This window comes from Falco cherrug, chromosome 3 (assembly GCF_023634085.1).
Source record: "Falco cherrug isolate bFalChe1 chromosome 3, bFalChe1.pri, whole genome shotgun sequence".
Lineage (NCBI taxonomy): Eukaryota > Metazoa > Chordata > Aves > Falconiformes > Falconidae > Falco > Falco cherrug.
In genome coordinates this window covers 40725393-40744468 of record NC_073699.1, presented here as the reverse complement: position 1 = coordinate 40744468, position 19076 = coordinate 40725393, and the positions used below count along the sequence as shown (strand labels likewise).

The 19076-nt window shown below is 39.8% G+C and overlaps 2 protein-coding genes across 4 annotated transcripts; one reads left to right on the top strand and one right to left on the bottom strand.

Annotated features, from left to right (window-relative positions):
* Window positions 1-1048: 1048 nt before the first annotated feature.
* On the bottom strand, window positions 1049-15751 carry ELOC (elongin C). 2 transcript variants are annotated; one of them, XM_027811121.2, is made up of 5 exons: window positions 15619-15698; window positions 15108-15173; window positions 7164-7224; window positions 5102-5245; window positions 1049-2443 (listed from the first exon to the last, which is right to left on the bottom strand). In XM_027811121.2, the coding sequence occupies exons 3-5, from the start codon at window positions 7165-7167 to the stop codon at window positions 2253-2255; spliced, it is 339 nt and encodes a 112-aa protein (XP_027666922.1). In that variant the 5' UTR covers window positions 7168-7224; window positions 15108-15173; window positions 15619-15698; the 3' UTR covers window positions 1049-2252. The 2 variants fall into 2 exon arrangements, with proteins under 2 accessions (XP_027666922.1, XP_005443244.1); XM_005443187.4 differs by lacking the exon at window positions 15108-15173 and having other exon boundaries at window positions 15619-15751.
* Window positions 15752-15856: 105 nt separating this feature from the next.
* Window positions 15857-18786, top strand: TMEM70 (transmembrane protein 70). Of its 2 annotated transcripts, none has more exons than XM_055705072.1 (3): window positions 15857-16143; window positions 16937-17048; window positions 18121-18786. In XM_055705072.1, exons 1-3 carry the CDS (start codon window positions 16012-16014, stop codon window positions 18567-18569), a joined length of 693 nt encoding a protein of 230 aa, XP_055561047.1. In that variant the 5' UTR covers window positions 15857-16011; the 3' UTR covers window positions 18570-18786. The 2 variants fall into 2 exon arrangements, with proteins under 2 accessions (XP_055561047.1, XP_055561046.1); XM_055705071.1 differs by lacking the exon at window positions 15857-16143 and adding an exon at window positions 16238-16429.
* Window positions 18787-19076: the final 290 nt, after the last annotated feature.

Here is a 19076-nt window from a genome sequence, read left to right as displayed (position 1 = left end):
TGCATTTCCTGAGTGTTCAAAGCTACTGTATGATACATTAAGCTGAAGAAAAACCAACAAAATTATTATTCAGAACTAAATCAATTATTTTACCTTACTGCTGAAGTATGGTATCATAAAATGCAATGTATTTTAACAGGAGATTGTTCTGGAATGCTTAAAAGGGGGGTGGTGGTGCAGAATGAAAATTAAAAAAAATTACATCCTTCTAACTTCCATTTTAAACTAATTTTCAACTTCAAGTCATTAACCTCAAGACTATTAAAAATGGCCAAAGAACTTAAGACACTCAGACTGAAATGTAGTTGGGACTAAAATATCCATGTCAGTATTACTTGACCTTTTAGGGTATTCCTAGTGGCTCTAACAAAAGCAGCATAGCAGGGTTATCTCTGGTTTATGTTTACCTTTTTAGTGCTCTTGACAATCAGTTACTACTAACAGCACTAACCAGAGCGCTTTAAAGACAGGTTTTCAGACAATCACCTTGCAATGCACTTCAGCTTTATCGTGCAAAACCAATCTAGTCTTAAACATCCCCACATTAAACACAATAAATTGTGCCAAAGTATGTGATGTGAATAAATGTCAGCTAATCTATCAACACATCAACAAATATCAGCTTGTCTATCAAGCGTTGTTCAAGCCCAGAGTAAAATTTCATTTGTCGGGACTGAACTCCTCCATGGGCAGACTGCATAGTCTATGTAAGTTACTAGGTTTTTCCCCAAGAAAAATCTCTTCAAAGTTGTATTTCTGTTGGCAAACAGGTTTAGAGGAGAGTTTCAGCCCTCTAAATTCACCATGAGTCAATACATCAATAGAGGTCCCACCATCTGTCAATGGGATTTTTCCATGAAAGACCAAACCACTTCTTGATCAAAACAAAGCTGAAGCAGTGGCAGCTGATGGAAATGCTAACTACATTGTTCTTGCATCATTTTTTATGATGCACTAGATTTATTCTCATTTACAAATGATTTTGGCAGAAGGGTTCTTCAGGCTGCAGCTGAACCAAAAGCAACTTCTTGTCTCAAGTTTTTGGTGGTTTGTTTTTTTTTTTCTTTATGGAAACCTGTTTTGAACAAAGAACTGATAGCATAGGCAACTACCGGCAGGTACTACCCAGAGATGATGTGTTCCACTCTAGTAATATGTCACTCAGCGGCTTGCCAATCCTTTTCCCCTAAAATATTTGTAAAAACATTGGAAACACCTATGAAATTTATAAAACAGCTCCTTAAACATCTGCTTAATGCCCTTTCCTCCAAATATAAAAGACCTCCACCTTTCACGGTCTTTTTCTGTGGACAAGGGAGAGGTCGAGGAAGAGATAAAAGATAGGATAACTGCTGTCTTTTCAGTTGCTATGTTACAAAATTTATATGACTACCCCTCTAAATACAGACTTTACATAACCAATCACAACAATGGAAATAAACCATAACTGAAACCATATAAAAACCATATCGGGTCAAGTGACAGTACATTATGAATAACTTTATATGTTATATAGAAGATAATATACACAGATTGTAACAATTATTTTTCCCCTTAAAAGCCACTGTCAGTAGGATCACAGTTTTACTGTGCAGACAAGTGACTTAACTGTAACTACTAATGGGAAAAATTTAGATTATAAAAGAAAAATGTATCAAGTACACTGTTACACGTCTATACTATGATTTAAATTAAAAGCCTTAGGCATTCTCCTACATATTCCACTTTCAACCTAAATGGAATATTGCTCTCAGTATACAAACCTTAGGGAGGGCACTTCTAATCTAGTTAGTATTAACTATGCTAAAGGACAGCTATCTTACAAAGGAGATTAAGTTCAGATGTTTAGAAACTTTAACAGTAAGAGAAAATTAGAAATCCTAAACAGCTACTCGTATTTAACTATAATTACATTTTAGAGAGCATTAGACTAAACTCCAGTATTTTCTATGGTCATTGTATTAAAGGAAAGTTCTACCACACCTAAAGGATAAGGCATAGCCATCTACTAATTGGCATATCTGTTTATTTGTCTCAAGTTTGTGAAAAGGTCCTTATTTGTGTAAGCAGCAAAACAAACTTCAACTGAATGATTGCTATATGCAAAAGGACTGAAGGCAATTGCCTCTGCAGTGAACTTTACAGTTCTCAACAGCACACACGCAACATGCTATCTGAAAAAAGTTACTAACTGAACTACATGTATTAAATACTGGAAAAAGTTTTACATTTTTTATTATAATTTATTTTATTTAACAATCTAAGAAGTTTGCAGCCATCAGAAGTTCCAGTGCAATTTCAGGTGCAATTGGGAATTCAGGAATCTCCGTAGAGCTGTTAGTATAGCGGACCTTGTAGGTAAAATACATGCATACTTTGGATAGGACATGGGATGGGATCTCTCTAAAATTCACCTCATTTGTTTCATTTTCTGCAAACTGTCCTGTAGAAAAACAAACACGAGAAAACACAGAACACCAAACCAAAAGTCAGAATCTCAATTCACTGCAAAATGAAACACTTTACCATTCTAATACAACACACTCTAAATAGACTTGCCTAAATCCCATATTCCCAAGTATTAGATTCTGCAGTGCAGAGCACAATGTGCCACATTCACAACCCCCAAGAATATTAAGATTCCCCTGTTACAAAATGTTTACTTTGGCTGCAGCCTACTAACAATATTCTGAACAACTACACCAGAAATGTAGGTTTAATTCTGATGCTTGCTTGATAGGTGCTCTAAAGTTGTAGTGTGCTCAGCTCTAAATGTCACAGCAACGTTTTAAAAAAAAAAGGTACCAATCCAAATTTCTAGCTGTCTTATCCAAGAAAAAAATGGTTTATAGATGTTCCATATCTACATATGCACACTTAGCAGTAGTCCCTTCTGTGACCCCCCTAGTTTTGGATTTCCCAAGTCAGTTTCAGGTAGATTTGACAGAGGGTTGAAACATCAATGAAACATTAATCTGATGAGCTGTGAAAACAGGCAGGCAGGAGGGAGAGGGACGCCCTAGTTGTACTAGAGGAAAGCTTACATACAGCACAACTTTACCCATATTAAATATTGAAGAATTTATCCAAAGCTCAAACCTCAAAATACAAGTACATTTGACATTAGTTTTCTATAGTGCCTTTAGGCATGAAATATGGATGATTGGAAGTCATCCTGTGGTTAGTTCCACAGCCTTTCTACTGTTATCTTTGTCCCTCTTTCTCATTTCTCTGGACTTTCAACTCATTAAGTTGAAAGACATTGAAAGACACAAAGTTTCAACTCATTAGAGTTGAAAGACAATACAAAACCCAATAACACATACTCCATATTTATGGGACACTTGGAATGTTTGGTTCCCACTATTTCTATAGGAGTCCCTATTTAGTAATGTCTACACATTTATGTAGAAATATCTGCATGTACTGAAGCCAATCTGGCTTGAATTCTAGTACAGGAACAGTAGGAAGCAACAGAAGAAATATTAGCATATTGGCAATGTCACAGTACTGAAATAGAGAATGCTTACACCGCAGTGAAATTACGACCTACTGAAGTAGACAGCAAGAGAACTTTTCCTTGTGAACCCATTTATCTTGCTAGTTTTTATAGAAAATATTCTTGAATGCTGATGCCCTTACAGAGTCAGGTTTCTAGCCCTCTAAGCAGGGTACTTCGCCTTTTATTCCTTGACATTGTTTGTGGAACAAGTTCAGAGCAGGTCTTGTAACTACTCTTCCCCTTACGTGTCTGGAAGGCTGATACAGAGTGGATCAGACACAGCAGACCTGCTACATTCTTGTCAGTGCAACCATTACAGTGACATTTAGCAGAACAATAAGCTGAGAATTTTAATTGTTCAGTTTACCCAATTATTACAAAGTAATTTAAAAATATGCTAAGCAAATGGATCTCTTCAGTAATCCCCCTTGCCAGAATCCAAAGGAGAACATAAGAACGACCATACTTAAACCAGGGCTCTACGTAGCCTACCCCCACCACCCAAGTGACCGAAGTTAAACATACAGGATAAGGGTATGGAAGAGGGAAAGCACACACATTAACTTCTTCCTGTTCTCTCCTCCACCCTTTCGGTCTTTTAAGAATTAGACACTTCTCAAACCAGAGGTAGTCTTACATATGCAGTAACACATAAGGTTCATTCCATCTGTAAGATTATCTACCCCCATCTCAAACTTAAGCTAACTTTTGTCATTGAGCTCAGAAACTCCTTGCTCTAGGGTCTTGTGAACATGTTGTGGCCTAAACCCCAGTAGGTGGCTACGCACCACACAGCCACCTGCTCACTTCCTCATGCAGTGAACAAGGGAAGAGGGAAGGAAGAGTAAAAGCAAAAAAACTCATGGATTGAGATAAAAAATCATTTAATAAGAGAAAGACAAGTGGAACTACTGATGCAAAGGTAATCACTCGCCACCTCCCATGGGTAGACTGATACTCAGCCAGTTCCAAGCAAAGGATGGCTAACCTCCCTAAACCACTCTTCTTTTTTACTTCTGAGCATGACATTATATGGCATGGTTGTTTGGGTCATCTGCCTGGTCATGATCCCTCCCAGCCTCTCATACACCCCCCTATTTATTCACTGGGAGGGGGGACCAGTGAGGAGCAATGAAGGCCTAGACACTGTGCAAGCATTCAGGAATAGCTAAAGCATTGTTATCCACTTTGTTTTGGTCACAAATCTAGAACGCAGAACCATATGAACTGTTATGAAGAAAATTAAGTCCATACCAGCTAGACCCAGTACAGAATACTCTTAAGTTCCACCATGGAGGTGGCAACAAAGAACTACCAACTCTTGTTTTTGTTTTGAACTTGACAGCTATACATTTCACCTAATACCCTCAACTTCTCATACCATGCGAAGCTAGTAGTAATGACACTAAGATCACTAACTGTCCTAAGCAGACAGAGTCCAGTTATATGACTGGTAGCACAATACCACTGGAAACAGGAACTAGGCAGGATCTTGAAAGGCTATCATTTATTCCAACTTTATCTTACTGCATGATATAAATTCAAACTGTCTGAATGTGAAAGCAAAGGACATAAATGTACTAAATCTTTTGTACCTACCTGGTCCACTCAACATAGCTTTTATTGTTCCTGATGTTAATGCATGCTCTCTTTTTACAATGAACTCATGGCCATCAGAGGATATTAACTTCACATACATAGCATCTGGGCCCTCACACCCACCGTATGTTTTCTCTTCTCCATCTATAAAGGAAAACAGATTTGACAGTTTCAGAACACAATGACTGATTCACACTGCTAAGAATGCAAGCTGCAGTCTCTTCTATGACTATGTCTGCAGACCAAAGAACCCAATAAAACCAGAAGACAACAGCATTTTGCATATTTGAAGATGACTCCAAAGTGCTCAGAAATCTGTTTTAAAGTAAAAATTTTTGCAAAAGTAGGATTTTTTTATTAACATCTCTTCTCTGCCAAATTCTGACATGATTTCTACAATCTACATAGGGATGAAATTTTCCTTTAGACAATTGAGAACAATTGAATTGAACACACTACTGCTTCCCTCCATAAGGCTACTGCCATGTTTATCATACTAGTACTTTACTAGAGCTTATCTAAATACATATTTAATATTTAAAAGTAGACTGCAAGGGGAAAAAAAAGCACAGCTTGAAACACAGATAAGAATAAAAGCAGTCAGTATTCCTGTACTGAAGAAATGACATGAAGTAAGAGTCATCGTCCCCCATTGCCCAGCCAGACCCAGAACTGTACAGTGTTTGCGCATACCCATATTGTGACCTTTGGTGGAAAACAGGGAAAGTGCAAAAGCACTAAAACCAAGAAAATCTGGAAATCCTCCCCACAGCAGTTTTGACTGTGCTTTTCCAGTTTCCTTTTTGTCTCAATATATATATCCACTCTGCTTCATTTCTCTAGAACTTACCAGTTTCTCCACCCTGCACCTGCCTTAGTTTCAACAGCACGCTCTCTGGGGTAGGAACCACTGACTACTTTGTGCCTGCACAGTGCTCACGCTATAGGACACCAACACACAGAGGAGACTGTCTCTGTAGTTGGTTGTTATGTTCTTGTAAACTCTCAAGTAATAAAGACTGTGCCAGTATTAAAATATTTCTGAAAAATGGAAAAAACCCACCACCCACCCCACTAAATATGCAATCCTATCAAATTCAAACTGGAAAGTAAATGCCTTCTTTCAAATACTGGATTTTCTGAGGGACTAATATAGCAAGCATTGCTAGAATTCTATTAAAAAATACTTGAATTTGACACTGCATATAGAATTTGATTTTCAAAACAGTATTAGTCTGGACAGAAAGTTAAAAATGAAAGTCCTGGAAGTTCTTTCAGCTTGGAAACTATCTGTACACTTCTAGAAAAGTAATATACTGCCAGTATTTCGTGACTGTATGCTGAAGTATGGAAGATGAAACAGGTTTAGACTACAAACTTGACATTTGATTGTTAGTATTGTTTCTCCTTCTGACAAAACAAAGAATAGAAATTATATTAATTATCTTAGAATAAGTACCTTGCAGTATCTTAGTTACCATGTAGTTATTGCCAATTCTGACAAAGCAGTGCCAGTGCCAAACATGCTAGAATACATTCAGAAATAGTATAGATAAAACCAGAACCTGTCCAATCACATTTCATAAATCAGTCATTTGTAGAGGCAGATACATTTTGTCAGATCATACATACAATGTTATTTATCAGAAATCAGTCCTTATTATGATCTTAACCAGAAATCAAAAGGCTGACCTTAGTTAACAAACAAAAAATATTTAAAACAGTACATAGTGAAATTTTCCTGTCCACTGTCTAAAAGTTTAGGGCTGTAAAAGCCTAAAGGCATCCTGGTTTAGTCTGTACATTTTCAGCACTATGCATATTAAGCAAGTGAAATTTATTGTTAGATAAATGCACTCTGAACAAGTCTTTCAACAAATCAACAGTCACTTGAGAAAGTCCTCCTAAAAAACATTTGTATGAAGTTCCATTAACTTTTAAAGCTACAACAGTGACAAGATCAACATTTAAAGTCTTCCAATCTACCTCCTCTACTCATGTAGGAGAGAAAATGCTTCACATTATAGGAAACAAAAGAATCCAAACTCTAAGATGAACTCACCCATTCTCTTCTTATTAAAAAAATTGTTTCTTTTCAACAGCAGCTTTTGCAATAGGAGTGTCTGAAAAAACACAAGAGGCAGTATTTTCAGTCAGCAGTACAATTTCTTAAAGTCAGCTTTAGTTATTAGCCTTTATGTTATCATAAATGCTCGTCAGAAAAGAATATATAATACTCCATGCAAGTTGATGAGCATTACATTCTGAAAATACTACTTTTTAAAACATATCTTTGCTGTCCAGAGATCCCTACAATATTCAAGAAACTCTAAATTTTATCATAGTTTGTAAAGAACTTGTTCCCCTAAGCTTTTTGAAGACCCTTGACTATAAAGCCAGAGTTATTTCAAGAGCCTCACAATTTTTATCACTGTGGACACCACCCATGCTATGGTATTGGGGAGGTAAAGAAAACAAATCTTGCCACACTGCAAAAGGCACTTCAGAGATTTAATGGTTTGTCTACAGGGAAAAAGAAAAGAAAAATAAAGTCTGAGAACAGTCCACTATGCTGTGAATAGATGAGTGGCTGGCCTGTCATTCACAGGGACCTTTACAAGCTGGAGAAAGGGGCCAACAGGAAACCTGTAAAGTTCATCAAAGGCAAATGCAAACCCTTGCACCTTCAGAAGAATTACCCCAGGCACCAGTACCGTCTGGAGGCTGACCACCTGGAAAGCACCTTTGCAGAAAGACCTGGGGGTGCTGATGGACACCACGTTGGACACAAGCCAGCAATGTACCCTTGCAACAAAGGCGGCCAACAACACCCTGGGCTCTATTAGGAGTGTTGCCAGCAGGCTGAGGCAGGGGATCCTGCCCCTCCACTCAGCACTAGTAGGACATGTCTGCAGTGCTGGGTCCAGCTCTGGACTCCCCAGTACATTCCAAAATGAACTGAATCCTGCGTAGGGCCACAGAGATGAACAAGGGATAGCAGCACCTGTCATATGGGGAGAGGCTGGGAGAACTGGGGTTGTTTAGGCTGGAGAAGAGAAGGCTCAGGGATCAGTCTAATCAGTGTATGCTGAATACCTGGCCTTCAACCTGTCCTTCCCAAAAGATTGACAGTTCCTGATACAGCCACCACCAACGTCATTTAGGGAATCCACTTCAAACATTTAATGTAGGTATTCACATGATAAGTTAACCAGGAGCTTCCACAGCTTATAAACTGACATCCAGCTTGCTGCATGCGTGTTTCACCTTGTAAATGAATCCAAAGAGTTAGAGAAATGGAAGTACTTATTTGAAAAACATATCTGATGCGTTCAGATACAACATATATTTCTTTATGCTGAACTGCATCTCTGTTGTGGAAGAGAAAACTTCAGAAGAGAGATTCCACCCACGTATCTGCTGCCCTGAAATTCCTTTCACATCGACAGCTACTCTCCAAACATTAACCGGGTACAAATCAATGAACTACTGTTGTGTGCCCACAGGTTCAAGAAAAGAGCCCCAGTGATTCTGGGTGGCTTTCCAGCCGATATACGGGGTCAGGGGCAGCAAAGAGACTGTTAAGAATTCTGAAAATCCATGTTGTTGCTTCAAAAACAAAGAAAGAACAAGAGGCATGAACTGCAATTACTCACTAGAAAAGGACTCTAGAGAGGGAGGTGTAAAAAAAACAGAAGAGACCACTCCCACCATCCCCTCCCTCCTCTCTGTCTAGTAAAAGCTCAGCAAGAAAAGCAAGCAAGCTGGGGAGGGAGCTGCAAGATCTGCAGGAAGTTTTACAGAGATCTCTGCATCTCTTCAGAAAATACAGCTCTTCACTATTGCCAATAGCTTCACTTCTCAACAGCACTTTGGTGCCGATTTGTTCTATCTCCCTTTTTTCATAGCTACAAATATGAAAAAGTCCAAATGTTTCCTCAAGCTTTCACAAGAAGGCACTTTGTTATGTACACTTAATCAAACTACATGCATAACCGATTTTTTTTAGTTGCCTGTGGAGAACTGAGCAAAAAGCAGCCCCCACTTACATTGTTGTCTTTGAAAGTGATCCTTAGTGTACAGAAATAGCTTATAAAATATCTTCCTTCCCCACAGGTATAAAAAACACCTTCACCTGTACTCTTGCAGGTGAAAAGTTCCTGAGTGTAAGGCACATTCAAGATGCCCTTTGAGAGTTAAGCTGTTTACACTGTCATAGAGATACCTTAAATCAAGTGTTAAATGCCTTTGCCATTTTCAGTAATTCCAGGAACTCATCCAAGGTAATTATTTGGGTGCTGGAACAGTTGTAGCACAACACTGACGAAACCCTTCACTGTATTTCAACAGTTTGTAAATGGAAATTAAGCACTGTATTGGAGAGTATCTGTTGCTCAGGAACTGAAGGGATAGCTTACATTATTTACCTCTACTTTGCAGAAGAGGATCACTTTTGCCACCTCTTTCTGTAGCCACAAAACCCTTCCCTACATTCCAAGAGAGTAGTGAAACCGCTTCTGATTTATAAATAATAATTAAAAAAAAAAAAAACACACAGAAGAAGCGATACCATTTTATAGATGTACTGGTGACTCCAAGATGTGCCTTGGTTTACAAAACAATACCACTAAATACAGGGATAGACAGGCTAGTTGGAGGGAATGCAAATATATTCACACCTTTCAAGGTAAAAGCATGACTTGCAGAGGCTAATACAATGAAGCTGAGGAACTGAAAAAATGTCTACACCAAAACATTACAGCTGTTCAAAAAAAATCACAATGAGCATTTTAATAAAATCACATGAAATGTGCTATCATATGATTAGACAGGAAAAAACACAAAACCCAGTAGTTAACACTTAAAGAAAAAAAAAAACCTATCAGGCTCAGTGGTCTGAATTCAATTGTATTAAAAAGGAAAACCTGATAAAAATGCAGCAAGCATTAGCAGACATAGGACATGCTCGACTAATCCAACACCTAAAAAATGAATCAATCATTTTCTTGAGAACAGGAAACTCAAACGAGATGCAACCTGGACTCAGTAAATCAACTGAGGTTAAATGAAATGTGGTAAGAGGGTAATCTTAAAATGAGAAAGAAACTTTCTGCAAGAATACAGTACCACATTGCAAACATGGAATAACTGGACTAGAAAAGCATTACTAGTTCCTCCAAAAATTATATTTTTTTTTTTCTAAAACAGTGCTGCCAGAAAAGAATAGGTAGATGTACATGCCACAGAAGTGGAAAGCACTGCACCAAGAGGGGCACAGAGTATCACACACACAAGTGACCCATCTTGAAAAGTAAAATACTAGATGTCACATGAAAATAATTCATACGCAATGCAAGATTCCTGCACTTAGGGACAGATACAAGCTTCTTTCATGTAGTCAGGGCTTGTCACTTGGGAGTATACTCATTTTGTGGTCAACTATAAACTGATACAGCTCTGTAGGGGCGAAAAAGAAAAGGCAGGGGAAGAGGCAAACGCACATCAAGGTTTTCTTTGCAACAGAGATAGGAAATACGAACATTGCTGGACACTATCAACAACTTGTATGGAATACAACATGCAATTCCAAATTCCTGTTTTCAAGAAAAAAGTTCTAGTTACAAGAACTACAGAAAGGAACTATTCATATTACCAAAGAGCCTGTTGCATAAAAGAAAAATAATCTTGCACACTTAGCTCAGCAAAATACAATTGAAATTAAGATAAATATAACAATTCATTAAAAGGATAAACATCAAGAAGGAGAAGTATGCCAACATTATTCCTCAGTTTAAGTCCAACAAATGAACGTAAACAAAAAAAAATTTAAAAAATCTGCTATTTCAGAATCCAAGTTTGGTTCCAAATATAGAACAAAACTAACACTCTATTGTCAAGAGTAAAAGATAGAGAAAGTCTACCTGCTTTTCAGAAAAAGACATCATAGGTTCCATTACATGACCCATTAGACATGTAAGCAAGGGATAGAGTTTGGTTTCACTCACTTTCTATTCTGAGATGAGTAATATCCAGGAAAAAAAAATATCTAAAAAGATAATTGTAAATACTGTCAGAAGTACAGATTTACTCCTGACAAAATATGGATGGCAGAGAATACTGAAAATTCAGAGAGTCAATGCAACAAAAAAGGAGAGAAGAAAAGAAAATCAAGCAACCTGGGAAACCTTAAAAACCTAAAAAACACCCCAATAATAACCTGTTAGCATGTATTGGTTCCTCTTCTGGATCAAGAAATGTTCAGTATGTCATGACACTTTGGGAAGATTAGAACACACTGCAGTTCAAAATTATTATTTTGTGAAAAGCATCTTCTTCCCAACAGCGACACTCATGTTACCAGTATCAACATGATCTTGCACAAGCCACAGCTTATTTTTTCAGTCAAATATCTTAATGGTTCATAAGCTGACATAAAAATAAGTGGGAACAACAGAAGAAATACACTGAAAAACTGGCACAGAAAACATGCAGTATTTTATATATTTTTGATAAAAATCTCAATTTGCTGTTTGACATCCCCCAAACCCAGAAAAAAAAAACCCACGCACAGAAAAGAAAGAGGACAGATGAAGGATGTAGAAATCGCTGCCACACAGAAGTTATCACTTGTTCATACAGTAAAAGGTAGGGAGGGAAAACTTCTGCACAATTTTTTTTTAAATTGATAATTGCATGTCCTTAAGCCTTTAAAAAATGGGTTAGAAACACAAAAGTCTAGTGACCCAGTATGTTCTCTCACCAGAAATTCTTTTCTTACAGTGTATTTTTGAATACACTATTTATAGTGAAACATATCACTATTATTTTTCTTCTCTATAGCGAAAAAAATAGAAATTACATCATTTGCCAAGACAACAATGAAGAAAGAGGTTAAGTGATTTCTGAAGATGCCTGATAACTACCTACATTTTAATTACTTTTCCTGATTTTATAGTGCCTGTCTTGTTTTACTAAGACTACACCAATGCAGCAGTAGGGAAGAGAACAATCCAAGTTTTCCGGACACTCAAACATTTGCCTTTTTTGTTATGTATTTCTGACCTGACTATTTCAGACTCCTACAAAGAACCACCAATTTCTGTTGAAGTACATTCATGATTCCGTTTCCGCTTCAAGAAACTTACATGGCATTACCAATTAGGTAGCTCAGCTCCCTGCCTTTAATCTCAAAAAAGCACATATATTAGGCATTATTGTTCTCCTGCCTTGCCTCTTTAAAAAACAAACCAAACACAAACTACAAAAAAAGAAACAAAAGAGATGAGCAAAAACTGTATTCATCAAGAGAAAGACTACATAAAAAGGACATGCCATTTCTTAATCAATGAGAGAGAATACAACTAAAACTAGCACATTTGGCACAGACACTTTCTAGCCAGTCTCAAAAGGAAGCTCTTGCTGCAGAAAGTGTAAAATTCTCATTAGATGTTACAGAACTGAAAACTTTTACAACTGGCTAGGATATTTACACCTACAAGGCAGAATAGAGCAAAGCATCATAATAAAACATGGTAATTAACCCACACAAGGCATGGTAAATAAGCCAGCATACTTAAACATCTCAATTTCCTCCTTAAAACTCTAAGAAGAAATCCTATGGTATAGTGAATTTAGTTTGATCTCTTTCCTGCTTCTCTTAAGCACCACATGCAAGAAAAAAAACCCCAAAGCATATCCATCACCCTCCCACCTTACTCCCACAGCTGTGTGTTCATCTCCCAAGCTTCCACAATTTCCAGAGTATCATTTCCTTGTACATCTTGTATGTCAATGAGACCAGAATAGACCTGAAGGATACACACTAATTTAACTGGACACATGCAACCACAGTACAGATTCCAAAACCCCATTGCTTTATTCTGGTTACCACAAGGAAACTGAACCTATGCAATAATTCAAGCACTCAGATTCTCTGATCCCACAGAAAACACTTTAAAAATTCAGATTCTGGTTTAAGGAAACTCAGATGGCTTCCAACTCATTAGCTGTGCAATGCACACACGGCTTTCAATGCTTCAGTTGGTGACATTTCTGTATTTACACTATAAATTTTTGCAAAATATGGGGCAAATAACACAAATGCCTTCACAATTACTAGGTTAGTTTAGAAGCCAAATGTGATGTTTTCTGAGTCACATTTTAGTAAGAGTTTATCAGTAAACAAAGGCTATTGTGTGTTAAAACCATAGCCTCCTACTGTTCAGTCCTAAATTCTAGTCCTACTCTTGATTCACTAACTTGTTTAAAAATGACACTGCTCTTCAGTTTAGTATTCATTGTGTAGTATGCATCAAAAAAATAATGAAAATAAGGATAGACATATATTTAGAAAAAACATGAGGGAAAACTGGTACAGCACGATTTCCAAATCAGCTGATTCACTATTACATACTTATGGGCACTAAAATTTAAATGTTCAGGGGTACACAGAAGTGTGACAGGAAATTATACTACAGCTGAATGCTAGTTAAGACAAACTGTAGATGAAGTAGGATACCGTGTATGGATTATCAATATGGATTTCACATAAGATGTTCTTTTTCTATCTAAGGAAATTTTCCTTTTCAGTAATTCCCAAGGAAGTTTAGGGGGTGGGGGGAAGAAACCCAAAAGAAAATCCATGGCCAGGGGGCTATTACTGTTTTCTTCCTAATATACAATAAAAGCTTGTACTGTACACCTTTTGCCATTAGGGGGGAAAAAAGCTGCTAGTACAATGCAAAATTTTGTTGGGCATATATTTCTGCCTTACTGTTATAAGCACTCATCAAAAAGTTGATTAAGCAAATTACCCCATAATGAAGATAATTAATCTTTGAACCTTTCTAGGTACAAGAAAAGTTGTCAAAATACATCAAAATTCCTTTATTTTAATCTGACAAACCCCATATTTTTACAACAAAACTTAAGGGTTTCTTGTAATATACAGTGAGAATTGCTAAAACACAGTAAAACATACAAAGCTAAGCATACTTTGGATGGATATTCATTTATCCCCACACAAAGCATAAGGGACAGAAACATGAACACAAATATACCAGAAAGAGAAATAAGAAGTTGAGAGACAGAAGAAGGTACTTCAGAGAATCAACTGGATCTCCTCACGACCAGTATTACGTCTTCACATTAAGACTACCTAAACCATCACACATTCTAGCATAAAAAAAGAAATCTCAAACAACCTTTCTCTGATACAGCAAGAAAAAAATTAAGTGATTAAGTGCAGAAGGTTTCTAAAGATTATCTTAAAACTCCCAATGTTAATGAGAAATGTTAGTGAAAATGTTATTGGCATAATTTAAACACATTAGGAGGCAGATCTCAAGGTATAAGGTGTGTACTACATATGTGCAAAGATGGGAGCCAACGTATTACAGAAAAACTAATTAGCACTTACTCCCCTTCTAAGTAACTATTAGGTTAATAAACATTATTTCTCTCTCAATTATATTTTTTTCTCCTTAGTACAGCAAAATGAGGAAACTGGAACACATAAGGGATTATTCAGAAATAAGTGCACAAAGTGATTCTTATTCTAACGGTCTCTCTTCTGTCTATTTATTACTTTTTTTTGGCTCGCTTCCAAATTGAACTTTTGCAAACAATCTTCAGCAAACTCAAGTAAACAAATGGCATATGGCTACCTCAGACTCCCTACAGTGCAAAGCTTAACTCAGAATCTACAGTATTAAACATCTTTATTAACATTTCTGCACATAGTATTACATAGTGTAAGATTAAACTGGTCATCTGAGTCAACTGGTAACATCCCATCACATTTTCAGGCATATATATGAAACCATCAGCAACTTACTAATACTCAAGCTCCTCCTTTATGTTAAAGCAGAATCTCCCTCTGAGGAACACACAGTACTCAAAAGCTTTTTTTCTTACTACAGATAAGTGTATCACCATTTCCGTCAACCTTGCTTTGCTTATACTCGTCGACCATTACAGCTAAAGAGCGTTAACCAGCACCTCTCACCTTGGTATAACAACCCCTGGGGGTGCATCCTAAATTTTTTCGGCCTTATTCCCCTCTCTCTAGGGCCTGGCGTGGGAAGAGGGTAAACGTCGTTTGTGGCGGAGAAAGTTTAAGAGCGACATTTAATTAGAACACCATTCCGGGAAGCTCCTTGCCTGGGGGCGCCTGGATTTCAAGGAGACCACTTCACTCCCGCACTCACAGGAGGGAAACGCACCCTTCGCCGCCGTCCCGGCGGGGGAACCCCGACCTGGCACCGCACCCTTCCACACACCTCCCGGCGGCTCCCCGCGCTCCCCCAGCCGCTCCACGCTCCGCGGCCAGCTCCCGTCCAGCGCCTCCCCCCTCCCCGCCTCTGGGAGCGCGACGCGGAGGGCGAGGGCCGCTTCCCTCCGAGGGGCAGGCCCCGGCGGGTCCCCCTTCCCCATTTTCCACCCGCCGAGCCCCCCCAGACGACGACAGCAGCGGGGCCTTCCCACCCCCCGCGGCGCTAGCCCCCACGGCCACTCACTTGTCAGCACCGCTCCCTCCGCCCCGCTCGCAGGGCCCCCGCGGTATCGGGCCAGCTGCCTCCCAAGAACTTCCGGTAAGGTCACGGGTCACTTCCGGCCCAGCGCGAGCGCTCCCCCCGCGCCCTGTCCTTGGCAGGCGTGCGGCGCCTGGCTCCCGGCATGCTGTGCGGGCAGGGAGTGATGCATGCTGGGGCGCGTAGTTCCGGGGAGCCGGGCCTGTCCGCCATGTTAGGAGCGGCTCGGGAGAGATGTTGAGGCAGGGTTGCCCGGGTGGCGCTTCTTGCCTCGGGGCTGACGGGACCCGAGGCGTCCGAGGGCCTGTCTTACCGGGCGGCGCCCGGGGCGGGCAGGGTGCAAAACTCGCTGCACGCGGGTCCTAACTGTGCGGGCGTATGGTCTCGGGTCCTGCTGCGCCCGGATGCCCCTACGAATGCAGTGCCAGTGGCATCACTGGGGATCCGTCTGAGAAACCCACCGCATCACCCGCGGGGCCGGGGTGCTGCGTCGCCGGGTGGAGGCTACAGGCAGGTGCCTGGCGGGGGCGCGGTGGAATGAGGCCGGACCCTTCCTGCGGGCGGAACCAAAGCGCGGGGCTGCGGGGCGGCGGGGGCTGTCGCCTGGCGCACCGCTCCCCGCTCTCCCTTCGCCGGGTGCAACAGGACGCGGCCCGACATGCTGCTGCTGCTGCGGGCTGCCGGTTGCCGGCGCGCCTCCGCCTCCGCCACCGCCTGGCTGCGGGGCGCCGCTCACCGCGGGCTGCCGGCCGCCTGCCACCGGGGGGCCCTGCCCGCCGCCGCTAGGGCCCAGCAGGTTGTGGGGGGGTGGGGTGGCGGTGAGGGGACGCGGTCCCGCTCCCCAGGAGGAGCCGGCCGGAGGGAGGGCGGCGGTCCTCGGATTCGCGGCTTTTTCCTTCGAAAAAATGCGAATCTAAGGAGGGAACTGCTGTTCCCCTCAGGGCATACCTGAGATCAAAAGGAGACCTGGCAAGCGCGGGGGCTGTGAATGTCTCCCTGCTAAGCCCTACGTAAAATGATTGCAAGTTTAGTATTCGTCAGTGGGATTGCAAATATTTAGTGCCGATTTGGCATATCTAGATGGAAGATTACTAAATAGCCAAGCAGTATACTAGTTGGAGTTTGTGGCATGCTTTGTAGTATAACCTAATGTCAGTTCCTAATTTAAGATCTGGGAATAGGTTCAAGGCAAGGAGAAGCTTTGCGTGTGTGTGTGTATATATATATATGTGTGTGTATGTATATATATAAAGTGTAGATTGGTACTGATGTTCCTTGGCCATGTACTGCTTTTGTCCTTCAGGTTGCATCTTTCCAAGGAGTGGCTCTTCGCAGCCTCTGCACATCCTCCCCTTATGAACACCCAGAACATGGAAGATTAGTTTATAAAGGAAATATGGCAAAGGCAGTGTTAGGTATGTGAATTGAAATGAGTTGTATTGCTTTTTGTATTTATTTAGTAGTGTTTAATAACTTTAAAATGGAATGTTATAAAGCTGAATGTTCTCTTTTCCAATGCTACTGAAACCTGGATACTCTGTACAGCAGAAAATGTTATGATGCTTGCTTTCTTCTTCCACACTTAGGTGTGCAGGGAGTTCTGTAGGTACAGTGCACCTCTGTAACCCCACAGCCTTCTTCTGTTTCTCTTGCAGCCTTCAGTGCGCATTACCCGACCCAGAAGCAAAGAAAGACTAGCTGTGCCTGCTATTTACATTCTGTATGCTTTCCAGCTAGACAGATATGATGAAATGAGACTTTGTTGATCTTTGACTGGTTAATGTTACAAAGACCTGTTGAAAAGTAATCCATGGGATGTTTTCTGATACGGGGTTTTGAAATGTGTCTTAAAGAAGGAGGAAGTGTAGCTTAGTATGTTAAGCATCTTAGACTGCAGGTTCTCATGGTGGCATAAGGACTGTGGGTAATCCACAACACTGACTACTGTTTTTCAGGCTGCATGCAGGATGGCTGTGGAGTACTTGCTAATATGGAATAACCTAGGTTTGTCAAGTTATGCGTGGTGGGGGACCAAGCGAGCTTCTTTGTAACTCACACTGAATGTCAACGTTAGTCGTTGGTGAAGAAATTCCCAGTCATATCTGTGGTGATTACCATTATGTGTGTCCATGACTGGAGTCAAGTTTCTTTTGAAATCAGTTTCCTATCTGTGAAGTAAAAGCTTCAGAGGTGTCAGTTAGCTACATAGTAGCTAATGGCTGGTTTCATCATAGAAATAGAGCCAGCTATCAGCTTTGATAAACCCAACATGAACATATAAACAAACCAGAACACTGGCAAGACAGGGTTGAACTTAAAATGGTTTCTTTGTGAGCTTAAAAAAAAGGAAGTGGATTTTCAGTTACTTCAGCTGTTCAAGTAATACCATTGATATATAGTAGCAGAACATTATGTACTTAAAGAAAAAATTCTACTCATAAATATTAACTTTTGGTTCCTTTTTGTGTTTTGTTTTGTTTTATGTAGGTGTGAGGTTTTTCTCTTACTCCACCAGCGTATTCAACCTGTTCATGATGCCCTACATCATGCTCAAAACTGGTATTGGGTTTGAAAGTCTGGTTATACAAGCTGCGTTTTATGGGTTGATCGGATTTTTTACGTTTGTAACACCGGTTACTTTGCATGTACTTACAAAAGGCTATGTGATTCGACTCTATTATAAAGATGAAATGGACACATATACAGCCATTACATACAATGCAATCTTGGCAGAAAAAGCGACTGTTTTCCATCAGAAAGATGTAAAGATTCCTGACATCACCAAGATGTTTACAACATTTTATGCTAAAACTAAATCAATGCTTGTTAATCCAACGCTTTTCCCGAATCCTCAGGATTATAACCATCTCATGGGCTATGACAAATCCTTTTATTTTAACTTAGAGGAGGAAAAGGAAGCTGATGAAAGGAAATAATTTGAAGATAACAAATGTCACCATCATTGTTCGTGGTGCAGTGCTATATATGTGAAAGAATGTAAAATTTCTACACTTCCTTAAGTATCAGATAACTAGAGTTCCCCAAATGCATTTTGGAATGTATTTTAAAAAAACCCATTTTTTAAAACTTGTAAACGATGTGAAGGTTTCTTCAGAATTAATGACACAAAACAGTAAAAAAAATATGCTTCGATATGTCTTGTGCTTGTTTTTTTTTTATTGTTAACTATGCAAGAGGACTGTAAAATGCATGGGCTGTGCGATGATCTCACCATCTCCATTTCAAATACCATTTGTATAAGAAAAATCATCAATACTCATTACCCTGTCAAGTACATAATTAAGATTGTAAGCCTTAAAGATAAATTGTACTTAATCCAAAAAGACTGGGCTTTTTCATCAATGCTGCTGGCAGTATAAAGGGAATGGAGTTGGCTTTCACTTCCCTTTGTGAGAGCATCGGTAGCCAGGAGTCTTCAGATA